At 45.8% G+C, this 25344-nt stretch overlaps 1 protein-coding gene across 5 annotated transcripts in view; it reads left to right on the forward strand.

Annotated features, from left to right (window-relative positions):
- FRMD4A (FERM domain containing 4A) overlaps nt 1-25344 on the forward strand; it is a 231164-nt gene that overhangs the window by 175773 nt on the left and 30047 nt on the right. For all 5 annotated transcript variants that reach the window (XM_085299106.1, XM_085299098.1, XM_085299090.1 and 2 more), the window contains exons 12-14: nt 12913-12989; nt 16867-17005; nt 23784-23925. In XM_085299106.1, the coding sequence (XP_085155232.1) occupies nt 12913-12989; nt 16867-17005; nt 23784-23925 (358 nt within the window). The remainder of the gene's footprint in view (nt 1-12912; nt 12990-16866; nt 17006-23783; nt 23926-25344) is intronic.

Consider the following 25344-nt stretch of genomic DNA (forward strand, 5'->3'; position numbering starts at 1 on the left):
GTGCTAGGCAGCAGACCCGAATGTGATTCTGTGCTTCTATTTTTGTGTTCCCTCTTGCCTATGCTTTGATTCTCWGGAATCCCTGAAGCCATCATTTTGAGGCCTGTTGCTCTCTTTCCTATTTTTCCCATGTGTATTCAAGGGTTAGCGCAGAGACTCAGTGAGCCTGTCTGAAGGTCTCCTTTTGCATGCTGCCTTTTTGAATCCAGATCTGGTTTGTATCAGTGGTGATCTGATAGCAGTTCATTCTTTAGTATTGAATAAACACAAAAATTTTAGTCTCTGTTGAGCAGCAAGAAGTATACCTCACAAAATCCATCACTACAGCTGAAAAAGAAGAAGGGAATGTCCGGTGTGGAGAAGTGGGTGCCTCAATGTCCCATAATGCTGTCCTGCTAACTGTAGGCAGAAACAACTGAAAGTTTAGTAGTGGCTTGCAGAACCAATGCCATCTTTGTAGCAGCAGCGCACAGCCTTCAGGATGGGCAGAATCCTTCTCTCTCTGTTTTAGTTAAGATTTAGCTTCTACAGACTTCCTTGTGAAGAGAAAAGATCCTTCAGGGCGAGGTGTGCATCCAAGAAGAGTCACTGTCCTGCTGGGCTTTATGCACTGTCTTGGTTCAGCACCATCCAAAATTCACGATAAATTAAAGCAATTTTTTCAGAACCAAGTCCTTAGACAGGATGCATCAGCAGCACTCTGTCATGAGGTACTGAGGCTGTAGTGACCATARCCATCATTTTCAGAGAAAGGTCATTATTTTTTTCCTCATGTTGCAGAGCAATCAGAGAAGAAAAGCCAGGCACTGCAGGATCACTCTATGATTATATTGTCTGTGAGCAGTATTTGTTCATTTTAGCCAGTGGGTAGGAATGTTACTCCTCTCCATCCCAAGAGATCCTTACATGAAGCAGAAGTGGCATAGCCTGGAGCTCTGTGACAAGGAGTCCTGCACGCTCGAGCAGCAGTTATAGTAGCAGTAGGCATGTCTCTGTTGTTCTAGTGAGATATTCCAACTGATTTAAGAGCCCAAAGGCATCTTTCAGTGCACACAGCTTAACAGTTTTAGTAAACAATTAACTCCAAACTGAAGAATGAATGATTAACAAAGTCAGCCAAAGGGCTTCYATATGGCCAGACAGAGGAATTGTTTAACTTCTCACTGAAAATAAAATGACCTTAAAGGAGAATCTGGTAGTGTTTGCCTACTTTGCAAGAAGTACCATTATTGGGATTATCCCAATTTCTTCCRCAGAACTTTAGTGGTAATAAAGCTTAAGATGACCCCTTTCCTCTCAGCCTTGTAAACATTAACAGTGTTCTCGTTGTCCAGTTGACTGAAGAGGATGTAAGAGGATAAAGACTTTTAAGAACAAGATAAAATGTGAGTTATCCCCAAATTCAGCTGCAAATGTAGCTTGACAAAGATTTTCCCTGACACAGCCAGGTGTCAGTTTCTGCCATTTGTTCCCAAAATATTATCCTTTCTCTGAGGTCAGATGAAACAGTTAGTAAAAATACTCTATCCTTTGTCATAAGGTCACCACAAAGGTCTGTGGGTTTTTCATGACAGAAGAATTTAATTTRTTGTAACATTGTAAATCCAAAACAATGGCAAGAGACTGATTCTCCACTTGTACATATGAAAACAAGAGCGAAGTTGARCGCAGTGTGCCAAGCAGTACAAAGCACATGTTAAATTAATAGTTCTGTGTATCTGATTAGAGAGAGATCACCTGCTTGTTGACAGCGTGGGCAAAGTAATCAACACATTGATTTTGTCAGAAAGCAAAAGCCTGCTGTGTGATGGCACATGGCCTTTCCCAAACAGCAAGAGATAGAGTGAACTTTCCCAGTTCCAGAGGCCAAACAAGATATTTACACAGGAGGAGCAATAGCCTAATTAAGAGCTGCTTTATTGCAGAACAAACAGAGCTCCTCTCTGCTTTAGGGCATAATGAAGCATTGTCAGGTCCGTAACTGCATTGATGGAGTGGTTAAACTTGTGCTTCCTGTGGTGAAGGAAGGACAGACCAGTAACTTAAAAAAAAACACACACACACACGAAGTAGAGGTTGATGGGAAATGTATAGAAACTAATGAATGCTGGTGAGGAGGAAGCTGACAAATGGGTCTCTATCCTGACCCATTACAGAAGAATGTCAAGACAGTCAAAAAGGTAGAAGAAACATGAAATTCAAATGGGTTAAATGGAGCACAGTTAGCCTGCATAACTCCTTGCCACATGATACAATAGGTGATAAGAGTTTAGMTGAATTAAAAAAGGGCTAAAAGTGTGCATGGGTGACACATCCAGCCAGTTACAAAACCAAACAGATTGTTTTCAAACAGGATTTTTGGAGGGATTATAAACCCTCATGTTCAAGGAAGATGTTTTCTTTGGCAGCAGGTTGGTATCTGTTGTCAGAGGTATGAAGCAAGCATTCCTCTCCGTGGGATGCCACCAAGCCAGGCGTATGTTCAGAAAAGGTAGGCCTTTCTCTAGAGCATGCAGAATCAGCTGGAGTCAGAGGCAATATATTGACCTGGTGGGTAATTGAGCTGTTGGTGGAATAGTATCTTTTCCTAAGACTTTCACAGACACTTTTGCATTGCAGACAGGAATAAAATATTTCAACTTTACAAATGATGCAAGAGCAGCAAAAGACATTTCCAGGAAATACTGTTTTAAAAGCTAGTGGATTCTCAGTGGTATTGCTATAATAAATTATTCATTGTGATTAGCTGACTGTTAAGGACTACCTGCTGACTCCTTCTGCTCAACACTCTTATTTCTCTTCCCATTGCTGATCCTTCATGCTTTTTGGATTATGGACTTGGCTGTAAACTGAACCAGTCTTCAGGTCATGGCGGGTTCAACTCATTTTATAGTGTAGTAATTCATTCCTAGTTTAGAGTTTGCAAACATACAGCATTTGAGGGGGGAGACATATATAAAGTGAGGTTCCTTACTGTGCTGTTCCTTCTCATAGAGAAAGGTTGCTCACCATGTTTCATTCCACCTCAAAATGTAAAGCTGTTACCGTTGAAGAGCAGCCAGAGTGTTAAGACTTTCTCCGGCTGAAAAGTGTTATTCCATCCCTGTTACACAGGAGACAGTGTTGTTGCTAGCACCTTTTTTACTGCTGCTTGCCCTTGTTTCAGGATTGCGTACCACCCAGCACCAGGCTCTTCCCCTTTTCCCTTCCTGCCTACACTTGCCCTAGGCACCCCCAAGCTAACTGTGATCCATTTAACCCATTTGATGCTGCAGTAGMACCTCATTGTGCCAAAAAATTGTCAAGAGCACTGGGAGATGAATAAATCAGATCAGAGCACGTTGGGCTGGGAAGCAGGATTTTGTCCCTGAGACTGAGGATTTCCACGGAATTTGGCCAGATGTGTCACTAGGCCGTTGTTCAGTGAACATTTCTTTTGACAGCTGCACCAGCTTAAATGGCCTTCAGTACCCTCCTCCCCCTCATTTCCTCCTTTGGGCCACTTCCTCAGTCATGCTGGTGTAGTTGTGTAGCCAGGAAGGAAACTGGTCCAAAAAAGTCATCAGAACTCTGCATAATCCAGCCTAAAAAAGTGGTCACTTTTAACCTCAGTCATTCCCAATCCCATTCACTGTCTGGTCCGCAGTCAGTATCACTATCACAGCTGTAGGAGCTGGATAGGTGCAGGCTGCATAAATCACAGCRGCCAGAAAAAGAAATACTTATTAACCTATACCCTAATTCTGTGGAGCCTGAGACAAGGACTGCATGGCTCAGAACAAGGTGGGAACAGTTTGGCTCTGTGGAATTTGCCATGGTTGAGCCAGGATGAACTAACACTTAAGTATAGGTCATAATCGCCAGTTTTTATCTCATATAAACTGATAAAAGTTTGCTTCAGTGTCTCTCCCAAACAGGATAGATCTCAGGCAGCTAAGTAGACTGTCTAGATAGAGGAACTTGTAAAAACATCACTCTCTTATTTCATGGGGGAAGGGAGAAAGGCAGGCCTCTGGGAATACCRTTGGTGGAGTTCTTTTCCCAGATCRACTAACTGTAAAAAAGTCATGCTCAGTTTTCATCATCTAGGTAAATGTGTAGTTTGACCAACTATAATACATGTAAGCRTTGATACGTAGCCTACAGTAATGATGTCTTACAGGGAAGCTAGCAGTTTTTTCCAGTGGTTCAGTATATGTGAACTGTGCTAAAGGCTGTCGTGCACACCGTCTCCAGGTTTTTCTGCAGGAATATGGATATGGCAAAGGCTGCAGCATGAGGTCCCATCCCCTGATCCAGCCAAGTCAAGCCTATGGCTACCATTAAATATAGGAGTAGTCCCATCAAAGTAGAACTCACTTGCTTTAAGTGCTTTGCTGTATTCAGGTCTTAAAGGTTAACTCTATAAAAGCAGCAGCCAAGTCTTAAATGATTCTGCAACACACAGCAGGAACTACAACAAATCACTCCAACAGCACAAAGTAAAACAAATTGGACCTTAGCACTCTGAAGTTGAGGCAGAGATTTGGAGTGAGATTAGAACCTCCTTCAGCCCTTGTGCTTGGCTCTAAATTGGTAGCAGGCTCGCTACATGTCCCACCTTTCTCAAATGCTTTCTCTTTGTTCACTGTGGCTCTCTGCTGTAAAGTCCTGGGCACCTTCATCACCAGGTGAAGCCAAGCAGGGAGCCAGGKCTTAATGGCTATGAGTATGAGGCCTGGGAAGTGAGCCTGGGAAGGAGGCTGACAAGGTTATGCACTGTAGCCCRTCACTGTGCGTATGGGATTGCTGCTGTCACAGGACCCCAAGCGCAGGCACCTTCCATCAATGGCATGCTTTCGGTCGTGCGATCCCATATGCATGTGCATCCTCATAGCRTGACTGGGTATACGTGCTTCATAGGATGGAGGTTCGTGGATTTTGGTTACAGTACAGACATGCTTCAGTCACGCCTCTGGTAAGACAAGACTTACCAGACAAGACCAATCCTTAGGGAAGAGAGTTGCAGGAATGGTTTGTGAACTAGATGAATCATTCTGGTGTGCTATAGTTGATTCATGGTCTACAGATTCCTTTTATAGGGCTACAGATGCCTTGGCTATAGGGCATCCTTTCTATCCTTTCTCTATGTATTAGAGTGTTATGTCAGAAAGGAAAGATCTTCCATGCAGAAAGAACTACTTAATTTTTTTTTGGGGGGGGGATAAAGGATAAAAAGGAGAAAATTTGACTTATAAGAGTCAATTTAAAAAGTTCTCTGTAGACATATTGATTTAGACACACTCAGCATAGCGATAGCAGTATRTAAGAGCATCTACCAGATATATGTACATCAAAGGTGGATTTGTTCATATACAAAGTCAAAGTCAAATCTCCCAATCTGGGTACAGTACAGACACAARTATCAAGTTGCATTATGTAGACAAATAACATTTTGTCCAAATAACTGCTCTTCCTTCTGTGATCTGTTGCTTTGCTGTGTCTCTGAGCCAATAAAACCCTTTGAAATTTAATAGGGAATTGTCTCTCCATAATGGAAATGAATACAGACTGGTGATTATATAGATATAGACACAATTTCTGTTTGGTCAAGACAGAAATGTTTGTTGGGGTGGTGCAGTCCCATGAGAACAGCATATAGCAAAAAGGATCTCAAGYTGGACCAGAAATTGTTTGTCTGTTTGGCAAAAAGAGAGTCCTGAAGCCTGAGGGGAAGAAGTAATTAGATAGCGAGCTGGGATTGTTGACAGACCACCAAAAGTCCCACTTAGCCAAGCCACTCTCTCATTTCATGGGGGAAGGGAGGAAGGCAGGCCTTTGGGAAGATCATTGGTGGAATTGTTTTCCTAAATCAAATCAGACAGGAAACCTTTTATTTTTTGCTTTAGGAAGTTAGAGAAAAAAAAATACCCCAAACTGATAGAAATATAGGAGTTTATGGAAGCATGGCAGTGTGGACGGCTTGGTTATGGTACAACAACATCCCGCTCACATGACCAGGGGGGCACCCTCAGCAATAGGTCACAGTAATTCACAGGTGACAGCCCACGGAAATCTCTTGGTAAATCTGCCCCTGAAACAAGACCCCATTTGTCTGAGCTGAGATGGTGCTATTCTGCCTGAACCAAATCCTTCCTCATTCACTCTAGCTAGTTTGACAGAGGTATGATTGATGGGAGCAGGGCTGGCTCAAAGCAGAACAGAAATTCATGCCCGGAAACCATGGTCCCACTGAAATCAATAGGACAAAACTGCCATTGACTTCACTGGAGCTGTGATTTCCACAGCTCTTAAGGCCAAAAAGGGCTACTCATAACCTCCCCTCTGACCTCCTGCATAACTCAGCCCCTAGAATTTCACTTGCTGGTTTGTTCAGTGGAAAGAATTACATTTCCAAGCAGGGAATTTTTGTATACTTGTTGTGTCTTTAAATTGCAAAACAAAATGCTTGGGATTTTGTTGCTGCACTCAGGCAAGTTGTGTGAAAATACTGTCATTGTTTAGTTTCATTGTTTAATACTTGTTTTAGCATTGGGATGTCATCCAAGGTTGGCTCTCGCACTGGGCGTAGGTGAGTGAAGAGGTGGCATTTGGGCTGCTAGAAATGTATCGTGTTCTTTCCCTGCCATTCCCAGAAGCCTCTYGGAGCATCTTTCCTGAGGAGGTAGTCTGTTCATTCAGAGAGATGATTGTTCCTTCTGCATAGTATGATTTAGCAAGGCATTAATCATCTAAGAAGTTGCAAGACTTGAAGGACTGAGAGAGGCCATATAGGTTAGTAAGTCCGATGACCGTCACAACTGGTAATTTATTAGATGTTTAGAATCACAGGAAAAAATTAAGTTGAAGAGACCTCTGAAAGTCTGTAGTCCAACCTCCTACTCAAAGTTGGGCCAACTTCAAAGTCAGAGCAGATGCTCAAGACCGAGTATTTGACTACCCTCGCTGATTTTTTTCCATGCATCTAGTCAGAATTTCCCGTGCTGCAACCTGTGTCCATTGCCTCTTATCCTTTTCCTGGGCCCTTCGGAGAAGAGACTCGCTCCATCTTTTTTCTAACTCCCATTTAGGTCACCAGAGACAGCAGACAGATAGCGGGTTAGATCCTCCCAYAGACTTCTCCAAGCTGAATAAACCCAGTCTGTCCTTGTACATCATGTGTACCAACCCCCAAACAGTCTCTGTAGCCTCCAGTGGAGTCACTCCAGCTTGTCGGTATCTTTCTTGTTTGGGAAAATCAAAATTGAACATGGTRCTTCAGATGCGGGCTCGTAAGTGCCGAAGAGAGGGAAAGAGCGCAGGARTGCCACAGAACTGCTGTTCAAGGCATCACAAACCCTAACGCCTTCTAGAAAGTTTAAGACTCCTAATGAAAACACCGAACACTACCAAAATCACAGGGAGAGCGCAGATGAGACTGAGGCATCGTTGGTATCCTACCTCTATAGATTTGTGAAGTAAAAATGCCAGGATGTTCCTAAGAGCAGGTGGCACCCTGTGCTGCAAGGGAGGACAAAAACCCTCRGGGTTGCCTGGTAGTTCAGTCTTGGGATCTGATCCTTCCTGACTTTTCTAGTATTGGGTTTCTGAACAGCCACCAAGCTTGTGAAACCACTGCGAGCATGCATATCTCTGAGTAACTCTGCTCTGCCTGTGGCCCACCTCGGATGCTTCCGGGGTAGACATGTACACAGAAAAAAAAAAGAAAAAACCAAGACACCAAGTACTTGAGCGTTTATATCTTGTTGTCAATAGAAACAAGGCAAAGTGGTTCACATTGTGTTACCACAGGGCCATCCAGGCGTGGTGTACACTGCCTAGTTCTGTGCTGGGTCTCTCCAACAGGAGAGAGCCTGTTCCGTTACGCGGCTGGCCCCCACAGTTCAGGATAGGGAGGCCTAGGAATTGCTCTACTGTGCTATTTGGGTGCATTTCTCTAGGAACCATAATCCAGAGGGTACTGTGCATCAGCTACCAGCGCTGCCCTTAAGCAGCCCTCTCTGTCCCATCCCTGCTGTGAGCTGCAGTGAACCATAAGAGCTACCAATGGCCTCACTACTGCCAGGGGTTCCCAAATACGCAGAGTGGTTCTTCTGCTGAGTACTCAGACAAGGCTTCCTGAGCACAAAGGGAGAGAGCACGGGCCAAAGCCTTGCACACATTAACTCAGCTCCTCATACCTCTGTGAACTCCTTTCAGAGGCCTTGTTACGCTCCTTTTCCAAACATGCTGTTCGCTGTGCATGAGCTATAGCTGGATGGATAAGGAGCTAGATTGGATTCTGCCTGGCCGCTAGTGTATTTTCTCACCATACCTGGAGAAATGACAAGAATATGGCCAGCAATCTGATTCCCTCCATGTCATTCCAGCAAGGCCCAAAGTCCTGCACATTTGTCCTTTTCTCAGGTCACCCAGGACATCGGTGGCCAAGCCAGGAATTCTCCCCTGTTCACAAAACACCTTCACTTTTTTTATCAAGAGCCTCTGACATTCTTCACATGCTGTCACACTGACCCTACCTCCTGCTGTGTGCAAATTCCACTGCGTTGGTCCCAGAGTCAATAAAAATGGTAAAAACATCCTTTAAACTCAGATGGCTGACATGGATGTAGATTCCTGGGCCTCCTCTCCTCCAGGCTCTGCTTAATTAGGGGGCAGCCAGCAAACTACAAATGTGCTCACAAAAGAAGCTTGCATCTGAAGGGCTTTGACTGCAGCTCTTTGTTACAGGTCACAAACATCTGGTGCCTGGCGAGCTTGCCTGCATCTTGGAAGGAGTTTCTGATAAGAAAATTCCTATAGCTTGCACCTGAATTCTCCAAAACGCACCATACAGCACTCCAGTCCCTCTCCTGGCTCTTTTTCTAAGTTGCCAGCTTTGCAGAAAAGCCATTTCTGGCGCTGGTTTCCCCACCGGAGCCCCCCCACTCATCCCAAAGCAGTTGAAATGGTACATATGGTGCAGTATGGAACAGCTATTGCCCAAGTTCCCCCTTGCATGTCTGCAGGTTGATAAACAGTCTTGCAAATTCAAGTAATAATATTGGTTCCAGTTTTATTGGCATAATGAATCAAAGCCCACAGTGTAGACAGTCTCCTTGACTCAGATAAAGAGGGTATAATTCTTTTACTATGTTTTAGTAACCCCTTTCCCTTTCACAGGCACACATGAATATGCAGCTGTGCTCAAAAACCAGTCTCAGGAAGACTTCTTTTAAGTATCCATTGAAGATTACATGATCTCATGCACAGCCTATAATGATGACCACTAYCAAAAATTGTTCCCATCTGAAAGCTGCCCCGTGCTGCATGATCCAAAATGGGCTGCTGACCTCAGAAGAGATCCCAATGGGCAAACCACCACATCACAGAAACTCACCCCACCACAAGCACCACTAATTGGCACCTTGTCTGCAGGCTCGAAGTGAGGGCAGTTATTAAAGGGGCAGGAGAACCACGGTCTCAGCTTGCATTGCCAAGTTAATTTCCTCCAAGCCCCGTTTCTAGGGTGTTTGGGGAGATGCTGGCCCAGTTCCTGCTGTGAGGTACCTTTTCTCTGAATAAACATAGGACTGCATTTGTCTGTCCCACAAAGTTAAAGTCACTACAGCCCTAATGCAACTCCAGTTAAAGCCCATAGAAGTGTTCCCAGCCACATGGGCAGCCRTTGGATTCAGGCCTGCAAATCAATGAAAGACAAACATAAGCCAAATGACACGAATCAGACTCAGCCTGGGTGTAAGAGGAGGCAAACCTGCCCTCACCATGGATGCTTTGACTTAAACTAGCCCCAAAACGGGTACACCAAAAACTGCACACATCTGCTTGTCACTGCATTTCTGCAAGATAATGTTGAAAATATGGCCAGCGCCTTGCTGTGGCTCTTAATTCCTGGTGAAGGCTAAGTACCAACATGGCAAAAGGCTCTTGATGGGTAAAAAATTATGCTTCCATTTAAAAAGACCCACTAATGGCACCCTGTGCATCTGTCGYTGAATTAACAACATCAATTTGAGACCATATGTAAGCCAGACAACTGGGAAGGGAACAGCTTGCTTACATTAGGAGGTCTGGCTGAAGGGAGAAATTAGGCATTGTTTCTCCTGAGGGGCTGTGAACAGGAAAGTGGATACTTTCTTGTGGGTATTAACATTTTTGCAGATTGGATTCCTTATGTATAGGAAGGGTGAGACCCCTCAGATCAACATGGGAAAAATGAGCGAGAGGCTGCAGAAAAAGATTTGGGGAGCAAAGGAAGAGCATAGTTACAGCAACGTAAAATGTATATATATATATATATTTATATGTTCTGGAGAGTAGCATTATGGAAAAAAAAGAAAAAGACGCAAACTCAGGTTGCAGGGTCGCTTTCATCCCCGTCCTCCCAAAAGTCAGCATTTGCCTCTTCCTGTACCCTGCCAACAAAAATAGAAAAACTAAATATACATGTGTCGCTATGTGGGGAGCTGCTCCAGGCCCAGAACATTGGTGTTTAGTATCGTTTTGAAGCTGTTGGGGATCCAAGGCCTCCRTGGAGGGCCGGTAGATACCACAGCAGACCTATGGCAGACACCGCTCCCTTCCGGGGCAGCAGCCGGAGGCCAGGCAGGGTAACCGGGGGCATGCAGAATGGCACTAGATGCCTACATTTAAGCATCTGAATTGCTCCCATGGAGCCTTATGTGTTTGGACAGTTGGAGTTAATCATTGAAGGGAAACTTTGCTGGAGTTAATGAACTGAGCACTGTTGCCTGTGAGGTTTATTACCGTAGAGGAGAGAATACAAAAGCCTTAGAGCGCAGGGAACAGTCTCGCAGCGTTGGAGGGAGGAGGACAGAGGGATTATGAAGATCTCCACACCCACCTGTGCTGATTCTGGGACAAMCCCTCCAAGAACGGTGACTACCAACAGCTCRGAAAAGGCTTTCAAATCCTTTTTGYCCCATGCCGTAGTTTAGCCGTAAAAAGGGAGACGATGGGCAGACAGGGGAACAGAGGGATATTTTGTGAAGGGTGTGAACYGCTGGGTTTTGGACAGTTATGTGTTCCACACGTCTGAGTGCCTCCCAAACACGTCTTGTCTGCATGCTGCGAGGCACAGCCATTTTATCCTCCCCATTTTACAGATGGGCATCTGGAAAGGCAGAGGGATGTTTTCAGAGGCCCACATGGCGGTCTCATGCTTGACCYCTGTTGTTGTCAGTGGGAGTTTAGGCCCCAAACTTCCTTTTTGTGCCTTTGAAGCTCAGCTAAARTGCAGAGAGAGCTTGTGACAGAGGCAGGCTTCACGTTCAGATCTCAGTTCCCAGCTTAACCCTTTCACCYCAAGTCTGTCCTCTCCTGGTGGGTAAAATAACGCATGTTTCTGTGCTCTGTTTTGTGACTATGATTTTTGTGCAATGATTTTTTTTCAATAGGAGAAATAAATTTGTCCTGTAAAGACAGTGTAACCTAGCGTGTGTCACCCCTCTTAACCTYCCCATCCTTCCTTGTCCCCTTCCTGCCCTGCCCTCCTGCCTCACTAACCCATGCAGACAACCCCAGAGCACGGGGTAACTCTTGTGACACAGAAAGTGAGACAAGCTGTTGCAGCAGCCGCAGCTGAGCGCGGTGGAGCTGTCACAGCCCCCACCCTGCGCTTCCTACCAAACACCCGTTAAAAAAAAACAAAATAAAACAAAACAAAAGCCGCTCAGTTGGAAACTTTTACAAACGCAAATATCAGGCATGTTTTGAATTCTGGTGCCCCTGAAATATTAGCAAGGGTTAAACGTTTGTCTGCCCACGGTGGCTTGCTTTATTTTCTAAATTTCATGTCCACTAATCAGTGAAAATCAAATTATGCCTCCTGTTTACTTATCTCCAGAAGGCTGACACTGGCYAGCGGCTTATCTCCGCGTGGCAGGAGCCAGCTCCTTCCTTGGGAGTAGGACAGGAACTCAGCAGAAGCTGCTTGTAGTAGGAGAAGGAGCATAAACCAGGGAAAGCCCTGCTAGCTATGCTCAGCAGCGGCAAGGTATCCAAACAAGCTCTGCAGTTTGTTAGGGCTAGTGCAGGCAAGGCAAAGCATGAAACAGCTGGAGGGGGAAGATTGCCTCCTCCCTGTCTCCATCAGCAGCCTGGAGGTCAAGATGCCGCTTCGGTTTTTGGCCCCCGGCTTGTGACCACGAGGAGGCCAGGAGCTGGCACGACGATTGCAGTCACCGCGTTGCGTTCTGCTTGTGAGCTCTGTCCAAGCAGGGAGCACCCGCTTTGTGCCTCAGTTTCCCCAGTTTGGTGATAGCATTGATTTTGTCTGCAAGGTGCTTCGAGGTGAGGCAGCCTGCGAAAAGGAGGCAAGAACRTTACTTGCTCCCGTGTTTCGTACTACCGTAGCAAACTGGAGTCCTGGCACCACCCTGGGCGCTGTCAGCACCTCAGATAAACTGACACCACGGAGTTATGTTTGTACGAGTTTTTTTGGTTGGTTCCCTGCGAAAGAAAGTTGGGAGGAAAGCAGGGCGCAGCGGCTGCCCTCCACGGAGCGCTGCAGCTCCCGCTAGCCGGAGCCGAGGTGCGGGGCGAGGCCGCCGGGCTCCGCTGAGCTCTGCCCGGGCGGGGCGGCGCCGGGGGCGGCCAGCAGCTGCCCGCGCCGGAGCGGGGCGAGGGGCTGAACGCCGGGGGGGGGCGCCGAGCCCCCGCCTTCATCCCCGCGAAAGTGAGACGGAGCTGCCCCGCGGCTCGCGTGGGAGCCCCGCGGCTCCCTCCGCGCGCGGCGGGCAGGAAGCGGGGCCGGGCCGGGGCGGAGCGGGGCGGAGCGGGGCCGGGGCCGGGGCCGCCCCGCCGGGAGGGAGCAGCGCGGCGGGCAGCGCTCGGCCAGCGCCGGGGCTTGCGCGGCGGCGGCGGCACCTCACGCCCTTCTTGTCCCCGCAGATTTTCCAATGGAGGCAGCTGGAGAACCTCTATTTCCGCGAGAAGAAGTTCTCAGTGGAGGTGCACGACCCGCGCAGGTGAGAGCCGAGCCGAGCCGAGCTGAGCCGAGCCGAGCCGGGCGTGCGGAGCCGGGGCGCGGCGGGCACCGGCCGGCCTGGGGTCTGCTTGTTTCCGGCAGCGGGGTTTCGTGCTCGGGCGGGCGTGGGTGAGGTTGTGCTTCCCCTCCTAGTGTTATTTGGGGTTCCCCCCCCTTYCGTTTCGGCACGGCGGGGCTGTGCGGGGCTGGTGTCCTGGCTGCGCTGCCGGCAGCTGCTGTGCGTTGAACGAGGATCCGCTTCGGCCCCACGTCGGCGATGGGCACCAAATTTTGTACTCGCATGCTTGCTTGTAAATATTCAGCGGTTCAGCTGAAGGGAATGGCACCGTACCAGAGGCTTACCGGCAGTCTGGACCAAAGCCCATCAGTCTTTTTGGCAAAGGAGTATTATTTCTTCCTTTAGAGACCTAAYGCAGGAGAGAGCGAGTTCAAATGACTGTACTGCAAAATGCAGTGATCAGATGCACTCCTTACTTGCATTAGTGGATGGGTACAGCAGGCAGGGAAAAAGATCCCTTGGTGTGTGTACTGCTCTGTAAGTTGTTTCCATTAAACTCCATGCCCCACTTGCAAAGTAAAGYGTGAATAACACTGAAGAAACTAGCTTTTCTTTTCCAGACTGATTTGATATGTTGCTGGGTAGTAATGTGTTTTGCTGATCACTCAGCTATGATCCTGTTTCACCTGTTTCTCATGCCTGTCTGTATACTAATATATATACTTTGATTAAGGCAATTTTGCATTCAGCTGCTATACCTATTTGTCCCGATATCACACCAATGCAAAGATGCCAGTATCCATAGGTATATTTTATGAAAGCAAAAACTGAATAGAACAGCTCTTACAAGCTGCAGCTCCAGGGTAGCAGAGCATTTAAGCATCTGCTTAATATTAAGCATGTAAATAGTCCTATGAAATCCAGCAGAGTAAATCCCCAAAGTTGAGAATACACAGGGAGATCTTCCAGCACCAGGAGCTGGGGGTGGTGTACTCCTTCCACGCCTCAAACCTTAGTCAGCAGGCAACACTGCGTGCTGCGAAAAAACAGCAGCAAGGATCCCCTAAACACCAAGGCTGGCCATTTCCTGTCAGCAGCAKTTGCAAGGAAAAGAAAGCAAATAGCTCTGGGACATTAAAATCATTATGATATTTGCAACTCAATGTCATACATGAAACGTGGCCACACAGAGGAACCTCTTGTGTCTCTAACTATGTGTCATTTGAATGTAGGTGGTAGAAATTATTGACACAGAACAAGTTTGGGGTTTTTATATTCCACTGGTGTTTTTTTTCTGAAAAGGCGCCACAGGGACAAAGCCCTTTCCTGTGGGAATGGCACTGGATACTCCTTGATACTTTTTCACTATGTGGGAATGAACTCAGTTGATTTTAATAGCCAGACAGTGTGTGCTTCAGTCCTATTTCCTGTGTCAAACGGACACTCCAAGTGTAAAGCAGCAACACATGTTGCAGTGGTACAGTGGGACCAGAGTGCTAGTTGTGGTCTCCCAGCCAAGTGGGACGGACTCCTACGAGGAGTTACTCGATGTRTGGAGGCGGAGGAGTAGCCAGCCTGGTGCACTCTCAGCAATCCTCTCCGGGTAGCCAAACCAGAGTCTGAGTCAGCGAAGCCACACTCGCAGGCACAAGGGCTCAGGAAAGCAGGCACAGCTTGGTGGTTGGGGCAAGGGCTGGGCCTTTCGAGCCCTGCCTCTGCTCCTTGTTCCTGTCCTCAGCAAGGCATTAACCTCTCTTCCTCTCAGTTCCTTATCCCTTAAAGGAGGGAAATGATGCATTGTAGGGTGTATCAACAAARGTTAATTCTGTATCGTGTGTGGCATGCACGGAGGAAAGTCGTGGAAAAAACATCCATGGGCCATTTCTAACAGCTCCTCAAAAAGTAGCTGTGAAAAGCAAGTCCATATCTGGGATCATCTAAGTATGCAGACTTTTTAATGGGTTTTGCAGTTCTGTTCAGAAACATATTCAGGTCCTAAATAAAATAAAAATTGGAAATTACTGCTTTTAAGATCAAAAGAAGATGAATGGTTTAGGGAGTTTGGTTCAGATAGTTCAAAACAAGTAGCTATGTTTGAATTGAATAGGATGACACCAAGATTTAGGCTCAAACATGTCTGAGTACTTCATGAYTCAGAGCCTTATATGCCAATGTGCTGCAGTGATTTGTGTCCCTCAAACCAGTATAAAGCACGCAGGGTTGAATCCCACCCTTCAGCCTSCACTCCAGGAGCGCCTCCCAGCACGGCCCTCATTCCATGCCCAGGGACGGGGATGGAGCTGCAGCACCCTTCCTTATCAAGACCATCTATGCCTGTGACAGGACAAGGCAGCATAGAAAGGGCTCAGGCCAGGATAGCACTGAAACATGAGATCTCAGTTGTCACAAGCCTTGTTTGCATTGGCCATGGCTGTTTTCTCAGAGGATRTTTCACTCCAATTTGTGGCTTAACAATTTGAGTCAGTAACGCGTTCTGCAGCACTGAAAATGCAAGAGCTGTCACCCAGCTCCCTAACAAATCTGGCCAGCGCTTTCCATTTTGCTGCAGGGTTTTGCTTTTCTTTCACTCTYGGCTCACAACTTTCTCTCACCATGTGCTTTCCCTCTCCTTCACCTTTGCCTCCAGTTTCGGACAGGGACACCAGAGGGGAGGTTGCTAGTGCAGATGCAGGAGGGGAAACAGTACTTTAACAGCTGAGCACTTCAGAGGGCTGAGGAAAGAGTGGCTCGTCCCTAGCATTGCACAGTAGAGTTCCTGCACTGTCCTACGGTATCACTTCTATCTGCATTGCACAAAGTGCCTGCGAGTTACGGACTGCAACAACCCCTCTGTAGCATGCCTTACACCCCTGGCCTCTCATCACCATCTGTGTCCATAAGTGAAAGACCATAACAAAGTGTTGCATTTCGAGGCTACCCTGTACTCCTGTGCTCGCATTCATTTTCATAATCATATTCCACCAACAGATTCTTCTAATAGCTTGGAGAGGGGGATCTCCTGTGTTCTGGACTCTGGAGATTAGTGGTTTGGTTTAATTCAGCCAATTTTATGTCCCTGTAGTGGGAGGAGTTCTGTAAACCAGGATGCTGCCAGCCTGTGTAGTGCTTACCCAGCAGCRTGTAGGTGTCAGAGGCTCTGTTGTTGAGGTTAGAGTTGAGAGATGAGGAGGAATAATCAGACAGGTTTGTACAGCTGTGAAAGCATGGGGAAGCCTAACCTGCATTTGTTGCTAATATTTGAGGACCACTGAGAGTCCCAAAGAGGAAACATTTAGCTCTTATTTTTCCTGTTTTTATATTCTCTCAGCTAATCGCTGAGTAGCATTCTTCTCTCCATAATACTAGGCAGCCCTCCCTGAGCTGCACAGCTCCGTACTGTATGGTGAGTCCTGCTGCCATTTAGAAATGGGGAAATCAAGGTACCTGAATTTTTTCTCCTGTGTTCTTTAAAGCTGCTATTGACCCTATAGTTCTTTAGTTGTCATGAGGGTCCTGCTATTTGGAAACCACAGTCCAAAGCCAGAGGTGGTGGAGGGGATGAAAGCTTGACTTTGGCTGTCTTGGCACACAAGGTTCAAGGCACTTTGGCATTAATGACTCCTGTGGGACACGTAACARGCTGACGTCAGCTGAGCCAAACCCAGGAGTTCAGTTCAAACTGGACAAACTGGACTAGTCCAGTAAGCAAAGGCTCTTTTGACTTGAATTTTTCCCTTAGCGCAAGGACGTGCTCAGTAAGAAGAGCAGCTTTTACTATGAGGTCTGTAGTTACTTTCTGCAGCAGAATGCGTCCAAGGAAACCTTGTGTAACCCCACTTCATTCTCTCCTCCTCTCCAGGGCATCTGTGACCAGGAGAACTTTTGGGCATAGTGGTATTGCTGTGCATACCTGGTACGCCTGTCCAGCACTGATAAAGTCTATCTGGGCTATGGCCATTAGTCAACATCAGTTCTATCTGGACAGAAAGCAAAGTAAGGTAAGCGTGTTGGAGGTGGGATGTGCATGTTGAATTTGGGTGAGCCCTTCTCACTTTCCACCCTTCCTAGCAATGTCAAAGCTGAGTGGTGGCTCTTTTGATGCTTTCCCTTTCCACTGGGGATGAAACAAAGGCAAATTGACTCAAAATACGTGCTGGCTTTGGCCAGGGTGAGGGCATTATCAAATTCATGTCTACAGGAGTGAGGACTGAGGGGGAAGTTGTGCTGACTTGTGGGCAAATCACAGCAGTCAAGGTCTGCAGACAGAGGATCATATCCCTGCCTGGATTGTTTCCACAGGTCTTCTGGTTCTTAAACTCTTGTCATAAAGTCAGGACAGCTTTCAATAACCAAGTTTAAAGTAGCTACAAATCTGTCTCTGAATCCTTCTTGCTGTCCCTTACCTTTTACTGTGATATTCTTCTAGCAACGAAGGAGCAAATATCCTACTAAGGATATTGTTTCTGTTTTCCTGCAGTGTCTCACCCCAGAAAGGGGGGATACTAATGACTTGGCTTTAGAAGGAACTGTCTGATCTGGTGCTACACAAAGGACTKCTCAGTGCACAAAGGAAACCATATTGAAAACAGAAGAGTGTGTGTTTTTCCCCTAATTCCTTTCAGCAACAGTCATTTTAGGTATGCCCAGAACAGCAGGATATCAYTTTGTTCACTTTGAGATTGCTTGGAGACCTAAGAGAGACTTTCCATGGAGATGCCGTTCTCCGGATGAGCATGCTGGTGTAAATTTTTACAGATAAGATAAAGACTGTCTTGGGTGGCTACCTGCTTATAGGGCTGCTTGTGTTTTCTTGCTACCTCTAGTGAAATGCCAGGCACGTGCAGGATGACATCCCATCAAATGGCTGAAACAATCTAGTATCTTGCTATTGCTGAAAGGGCAGTCCACTGCCCTCATTTTCAGGCAAGAGCTGCTCCTTCTCTTGAATGGGCACTGGCCTTATGAGGCCCCCTCATGAGCTAAACTGGCAGAAAAACTTTTTTTGTTGTTCTTTGCTGCATTATTTTTATGCCAGTTCAGTGAAYTGAATTGACTCACTGAGATTATAAAAAGGGCCAGCAGCGTGCTGTTAATCCAGCTCACTCTGAACCCCTTTGACATTTGTTTTCCCTGTCATGAGCTCTGTTACTTTACTGTAGAGTAGGTAAGACTTTCAGATGCCTTGGGCAGGACACATGTTACAGTAACTTTGGCATAGTCCCATCTTATGCAAAAAGTCATTAGGATTCATCTTTGTGGATCTGTGTTGAATTTAGGAGGCATAACTAACTTTCTACCCTTGCTTGTGTGCCAGCTGTGGATATGGACAAAATTGCATATTCTGCCAAAACCAGGAAAGGGATTCCCACCTTTATGCAGCACCACCAAGGCAATGCACAGCCCTCTCTTTGCCTAGCTATTGCTCTCAATAAAGACAACTCAGTGAACAAACAGAAGTTTATTTTCTTACTTTTAGCCAGATGGATTCCCTGATTTAGTTGCAAGGTATTTAGGTCACAAGCAACCAACAAACAAAAGGAGATTCCCCTCCTCCTCACATTTCTTTAGGAAGAAGCTGGGTCTCTTAAATGCCCAGGACTTTCCTTCAGTGACTTCTTTTGTTGTTGGCAGATTGTGTTTCAATCTATCTCCCCTCTCTCACACTCTTGCAGAGAGCACCACCCACCAGCCCTTGTTTGTCAATCTGTCACATCTGTGACCATGTCAGAGCGCTTTGTTACAATAATCCCAGTGGTTACACTGAGGCTTTGAAGCTGAGACACACAAATATTTTTGTCCCTTTCTCTTACAGGAGAGTATTGGTATTCTAGTCTGTTGTCCTAGTCTTTGATATGACACTCTCTATCTCTATCTATCAATCTTGATAGATCCATCAATTTTAATTGATCTGTTCAATTCGACCTGCTGGTCACTTCACAATACTGTGCCCATRTACACTTTGCTTTTGGAAATCAGTAAAGAATATTCTGAAGTGCAGCAATGTGAAATGCCCTTGTTTCAGCTCTCGAAGGCTTAGAGAAACATTTTTCCAGTGTTAAGTCACATGGGTTTACATCCCCTTAAATCTCAGCCCCCACTTCAGATGAATCGCCAGCTTCAAAGCAGAAGTTAGATACTCCCTGCTTTTATGTATAAACTTGAGATTTTGCATGGTTTTGACAAAGGAAAGACAACTGAAAACAAACTGAGAAGAAACAACCTGCTGGGCCCATACTGGCTCCAGTGGTGTAGATTAGATGGCATGAAATACGCCATCGTGAGAAAGCAAGCTTGAAATCCATGCTCCCTATATAACTGGGCAGCAGATGTATTTGAACTTTCTGCCCAGCACCATGGGAAAAAGCTTCACTTCACTTGATTTTAAAATGAAATAAAATCAACCTGCATGTGTTTTGACCCTTTTGTGGTGAAAGGAGATCCCAGTCTTCTTTTTTCAGGCTTGCTCCATGTTGAACTCCTGCCAGCTTGCTGAGTTCCCAGCATCTTGCTCCCTGCTGATTCTGTCTCTTTCTCCCTGCAATTGAAGCATAACATGGAGACTGAAAAGATTCCCAGCTTTCTGAGTGAACACGTCAGCATACAGAACTCTTGTCAGCTTCCCTTTTTTTCAGGAGACAAATGCAGCAGGATTTAAAGCTATGTCTATGCTCTGTTGACTCCACCAAGTTAATCAGATGTTTAGCCTAGAGGCCTTAAGAATTCTCTTTTTGTGGGAATTTTCAATAGCGTATTTCTCCAAGTGCAAGTCTGTGGCAGAATGAGTCTGGTAGAAACTAGGCAAAGAGGTTCAAAATGTCCTTCTGAAACACCTGCAGCAAAACCCTGATGCTCCAAGCAAGATGGACAAATTGATTCCTGGTGTCARTCTACTCTCACGTCTCACTGATGGATTTTTCTTCTCCCTCTGACCCTGTCAGAACAGCACCAGGGATCAGTTTGGCCCCCTACTTTGAAGTGACTCGTGAATGAGTGAGTCTCCCTCCATGTGAATGAGACTTGGCAGGTCTGCCTTGAATGCTTTACTTTTTCTTTTTCTTTTCTTTTCTTTTCTTTTTTTTTTAAGCCTGGAGGGACTGCAAGGCCCAAGGGAGCACTAATGGGATGTATTGCAGCTTTCCACTCTTGTGCTGTCAGTTCAGCACCTAGCCCAGGCCTCATGCTGTTCAGTGGCCTGTACGAAATGAACTGTTCATCTCATTCCTGCTCTTGATCAGTTACTGTCCAAAGCACAAGACCACCTGACACTGATTGGCATTGCTGTAGGCAGCAGAGGAAGCAGGGAATGAGCAGCAGGGAAAATTAAACCAGCTCCCTTCAGGAGATGTTCCAACATCAGTAATTTTACAGGGCCTCATTAGCAGAACTACAGTCYATCTTAAAACCTTCTCTGATAGCTTCAGCAGGTTCGGATTGCACCCTCCATGGAAGAAACCCACTCTTCTCTGCCWACCCTTGGTTTGCTTTTTTCTCTCTCTGGGCCGTAGGGATGCCAGGCTTTGTTCTTGCACCAGTTTTTCACCTGCCCAATGAAGGGCACCCTTCCAGCAGCTGCTGGCTTGGCATGCTGGTGAGGACCACAGCATCCAGCAGCACTGCCTGTGCTCAGCATTTTACCTAGTGTCTAGTCAAACAGGTAGGACCAGTGTGTGCTCTAATTTGCAGCCTGAATATGAGTAGAAATAACCTACAAGGCTTCTCTTTGAAACTATCTAAAAAATAAATGCAGGAAAACCGCTGCCTCACAGAGCAGGAGAACATACTGGAGGGAAGGATGTCTCTGTACAAACTTAAGTTTTATATSCTTTCACAGACATCAACTGCAGCGATTCAATATACTGCTTTGGATGCTGGGCTGGACCAATGTGGACACTCTTAGTGTTGTACAGGGTATACATAACCCTACATATATGTGGGTTTGTACAACATACGTACATCTGTGGGGGATAAATCACCAGGAAATCAGCAAACTTAACGCTTGTTGCTTCTAAAGATCAGCACTGCAGCAAGATAGCAGTTCCCGCTCAGGCTCCTTATTGAAACTCCAATGGCAGGAAATCTTGTTAGATAAAAGCAGTCTCCATCTAGAATCAACCATCCAGAGCTATTTGGAGAACATCTTTTACAAATCTTGTTACATCTTGATTCTGACCAGAAACCACAGATCCAAGAGGTTGAAGTACTGTTATCTTTCTCGCTGGGCTGGGACTGGGGAGGAGCTGCTGGAAATGAAAGGTTTCTGACTAGGTGTAGCATTAGCATAACAGCATCAGTGTCAGTTGCCTGCTCTGCTCTCAGAGCTTGGCAGGTAGCGCTGAGTTTGCCCTCAACCAGGGGTGAGTGCACACCCCTTGTTTGTGAGACTGATGTGGAGATAAGCCTATGAGGCACTCAGGTTCCTCTGAATGGTAATTGTGGAGCCTCCAAGTACCCAAGAATGTGTAAATTATAGTAATACTTCTGTGGGTGCTTTCAGTGTGAGGATCTCTTGTGCAGTTTTAAATTAGGCTTAGAAATACAATATGCGATAYAGACATCTTACTTCCTTTATTGTTTCACTAATGCCTAGACAGAGGTAGATGATGGCTAAGAATTTAACCTTATCTGTCTTACCCAAAGCACTACACCAAATCAGYGACAGAGCCAAGCGTGAAGCTCAGTGTGGTGGGCATTATGCCATCCATTCACTCTTAGTTCTTTAAAAAATTATTTCATCTTCCTGAGGGTGTGAAATAGTACTGGGAATGCTGTTGAAACAAGCTTTCCTTGTAGTCCCATATCACTTTTCTGTTCTGCTGAGAACAGATCACACTCTGATACATGGATGACAGTCAGACTCTCTTTTCTTAACACTGTAGTGGTTCGCCCATCACCCCAAAACTTATATGACTGCAGTCTCCTCTCACCTTGAGGAGATGCATGGGTGAATGCTCGAGTTTTCCTGATCTGAACTTTCAGCATCCCATTGAAAGAAAGCTTTCAGTCTGCTGAAGAGCCTGAGACCCTCGACACAATGTACCAACAGTTTTCTGGGTTCTAGGAAATAGAAATTCCAGGTCAGTGGTCCTTTGAGACCAGACTAATTGAGTTTCAGCAGCACCGGATTAGCAGGCTGTTGGGTAGTAGGCTGAGCTCCACTCTCTGTCCGCRACTGGAGAATTCATATAAAGGTCAGCAAACAAGAAGCCAGTTTCCAGATCAGAAGTGAAATAGCAGTAATCTTTGTGTTTCACGCACAGCATGTTACAGACAGAAAGCTTCTTTCAGGCTTTTAGAGCTTTCTGCTCTGATAACCTGGCCTGTTAGTTGAAGCAACCAAAGCATAAAATAGAGTTCAGAATATAAGCCTGTCCTTAATTCAGAAGAGGCAGGAGGAAATATTTGTGTGGACAGATTATTCCACAATTGCTTTTTGAAAAATTTCCTTATCTTTTCCTCTGAAGCATCTGGATGTGACCCCAGTCAGAAATGAGATATGGGATTAGAGGGGCTTGGGAATTGTTTTGATAATACGTATGCTATTTTAAGGCGATCCTGCAGTTGTACAGGCTAGAAAGAAGACTGAAAATTTCTCAGCGACACAAAACATTGTTCATAYGTAGGCTTCGTCCTTACAGCAGTACTTGGGCTGTAACGGGAGGGCTATACCAGCAACTTTGATGAACATAGTTGATCCTTTTGTTCATGTTAACACTTTCTAAGTGCTCTCAGGGGTCTGAACTGGAGGTAGGGAGCTGCTAACACTGGGGCTTGTATTGAAGAGACAGGCAGCCGCTGAGACTGAGTGAGCCCAAGCCTGCAACCAGCTGCTCTACTCATTTCATTGCTTGGTGCTTCTAAGCCTCTTGCACTGAATGGTGTTTTCTGCCTTCATTTGCTCCGTGGGCATAACCACATCTGATCTCAYGGCTCAGCAAAGAGAAAGTTCCAGAGTTCATTTCATTTTAACTTTCTAGACCTCTTATTGTTTCAAGTCCATTGGTCATAACCGATGGAGAAAGAACAATGTCTTAAGAGGTCAACTCATTCCCTCCTGAGGTAGGTTTATGCAGTATGCAGGTTTACTTTCCCCAGGAGATGCCTAGGTCATTGACATTTGGTGGGGTACAATGGATGACTCCTTGTGTTGCTTGTAGCTAGTTACTGGGACTGGCTGTTGTTTTCTTACTGGACTAAAGTTAATACCTTAAGAAGTCCTGAATTCTGAAGAGGTCCCTCACAGTAAGGGCATTGCATGATATTTGTTAGTTTGGACTATAACCTGAACATGTTTTCCTGCCTCCATTTTCTTCCGCCTTCTCATGACAGCCCATTTAAGCCATGTCCTCATTGTATCCTGGTCCAAACCTCAATGCAAACACGCAAAGACCCATCTTGGCTTCTTTTAAATACTAGAGCTGGTCTTTAGTCTTTGGGGGTTGCAGTTCATTACATTGGCATTACTAGAGGTTTCCTATTGTATTTGTTAATACAGTAATTCCATATGTAGTCAATTTGTTTAAGAGGGGAAGAAGTCTGTGGCAAAGCAGAGAAAATAACAAACAGCAGAAAGCAATGCCTGAATTGTACCTACTTAACAATGTAAAAAGTGCAGCAGGGAATACAGTGCCAGATTTGCTCCATTTTTGTAAAATAATCTGAGTTTGCTGTGGAGGCCTGTTTCCAGCGAGGCCTGTTTCCTGCCATAGTGGACTGTCTTTTTGCCTCTGTGAGCTTTAGAGAAGTTCTAGATTACTACTAATTCCTGTCTACTTCCAGTCCAAGATTCATGCTGCAAGAAGCCTGAGTGAAATTGCTATTGACCTGACCGAAACTGGAACGCTCAAGACCTCAAAGCTGGCCAACATGGGGAGTAAAGGCAAAATTATCAGTGGCAGCAGCGGGAGTCTCCTGTCATCAGGTAGGTTCTTTATCCTGTAACTGGAGGGAAATATGGTGGGAAGGGCCATGTCTGTGAAATAATGGAGAAACTGCCAGAAGCTGCACTGCAGAAATGAAAGACACTTCCTCTCAGTTTTGCTGTCTGTCCAGGTGTGTCGGMCCGTCTTTCTGCACTGCCCCATTAAAAGCACAGGCTACAGGCCTCCCCCTCTCTCACTACCTCTGCTMATTTCCTCTTTGTCCCCAGGATGTCATCTTCAACTCTCTCTTTCCAGCTAAGGCCTGGCCTCTCTTTACAGTCTCTTCCCTAAACACCCGCTAATATCTATGTCTCTCCAGGCTATTTGCTATCTTCAGCAGATGCTTTAATGAAGCATTCCCCAACCAGCAGTGGGGAAGTGGTCTGCCAGTGCAGCTCATTAGGGAAACCAAGGCTGGGGATTTGGTGGTGTCTCTCAGTAGCACAGAGGCAGGGTAACTTCACAAAAACTACCTGGCCTCTTCGATGCTAGAATTTGCCTAGTCTCTCAGGCCCAAAAGAACTGTTTCCTAGCACTCTCCACCAAACTTGTGCCCRGGACCTAGAGGTTTCTTTTGGTGACTTTGAGCACCTTCCTGTAAAAGGAAGAAATACAGCTGCAAAATAAACCCAAGAAAAGTTGCTAAAGGAGAAGAACAAAGAAACAAAAGAGAAGGAACAAGCAACAAGAGTCAGTTCTACATTTCGTTCAGACTTCCTGTAAGTCTGAACAGGGCAAAACAGTGCTAAATGTCACTCCAGGAGCAAAGCAAGGATTAATAGTTTGCAAAGTACTTTAAGCTTCTCAGCTGAGAMGCTTTTCAGGAGGACAGAGTTGCTGCTATTTGTATAATTAATAGTAYCAAACAATTAAATGTCCTGTGTTAAATGTTGTTTGAAGTTATTGAAATCCATTCTGATGAGATATGTTCATGAGAAAATAACTTTTTCATAATTGCTAAGGGAACAGTCCCATCTAAGAATACAYATGCTATAACACTGAGCCCACTCTAACTCTGTAGATCAGCTCTGCATCACTGTACTCTTGTCTCTTAAATGCCCTTTTCCCTCCTGGAAAATGTCCAGCAAGGGGTTAAAAAGTGAAATGCTTATTGAGCTCTGGAGCAGTCTGCTGTGCAATTCCTTGCCTTGCCTAAGAACAGAGATGCCTTTCTGTTCCCTAGGTCCTCCTGACAAGCACACAATCTGCCTCTGTGCTTCCCATTGCTCAGGGAATAGTAGTAGCTGGGCAGCTCCCAGCCTGGTGTCGGGTTGTTGGAGCTCTTTGTTTGTTTGGCATTTTTTTCCAACTCTCCTGCTGCAAAGTAAATAATGTTAAGTACTCCAAGGAAGTTCTTAAGGTCTTTCCAAGATCTCAGCCTCCTGGGCACCATTCCCAAGTTTGTGAAAGCTACTTGG

Source organism: Rhea americana, unplaced genomic scaffold (genome assembly GCF_003343005.1).
Source record: "Rhea americana isolate MKP2758 unplaced genomic scaffold, rheAme1 scaffold_1, whole genome shotgun sequence".
Classification (NCBI taxonomy): Eukaryota; Metazoa; Chordata; class Aves; order Rheiformes; family Rheidae; genus Rhea; species Rhea americana.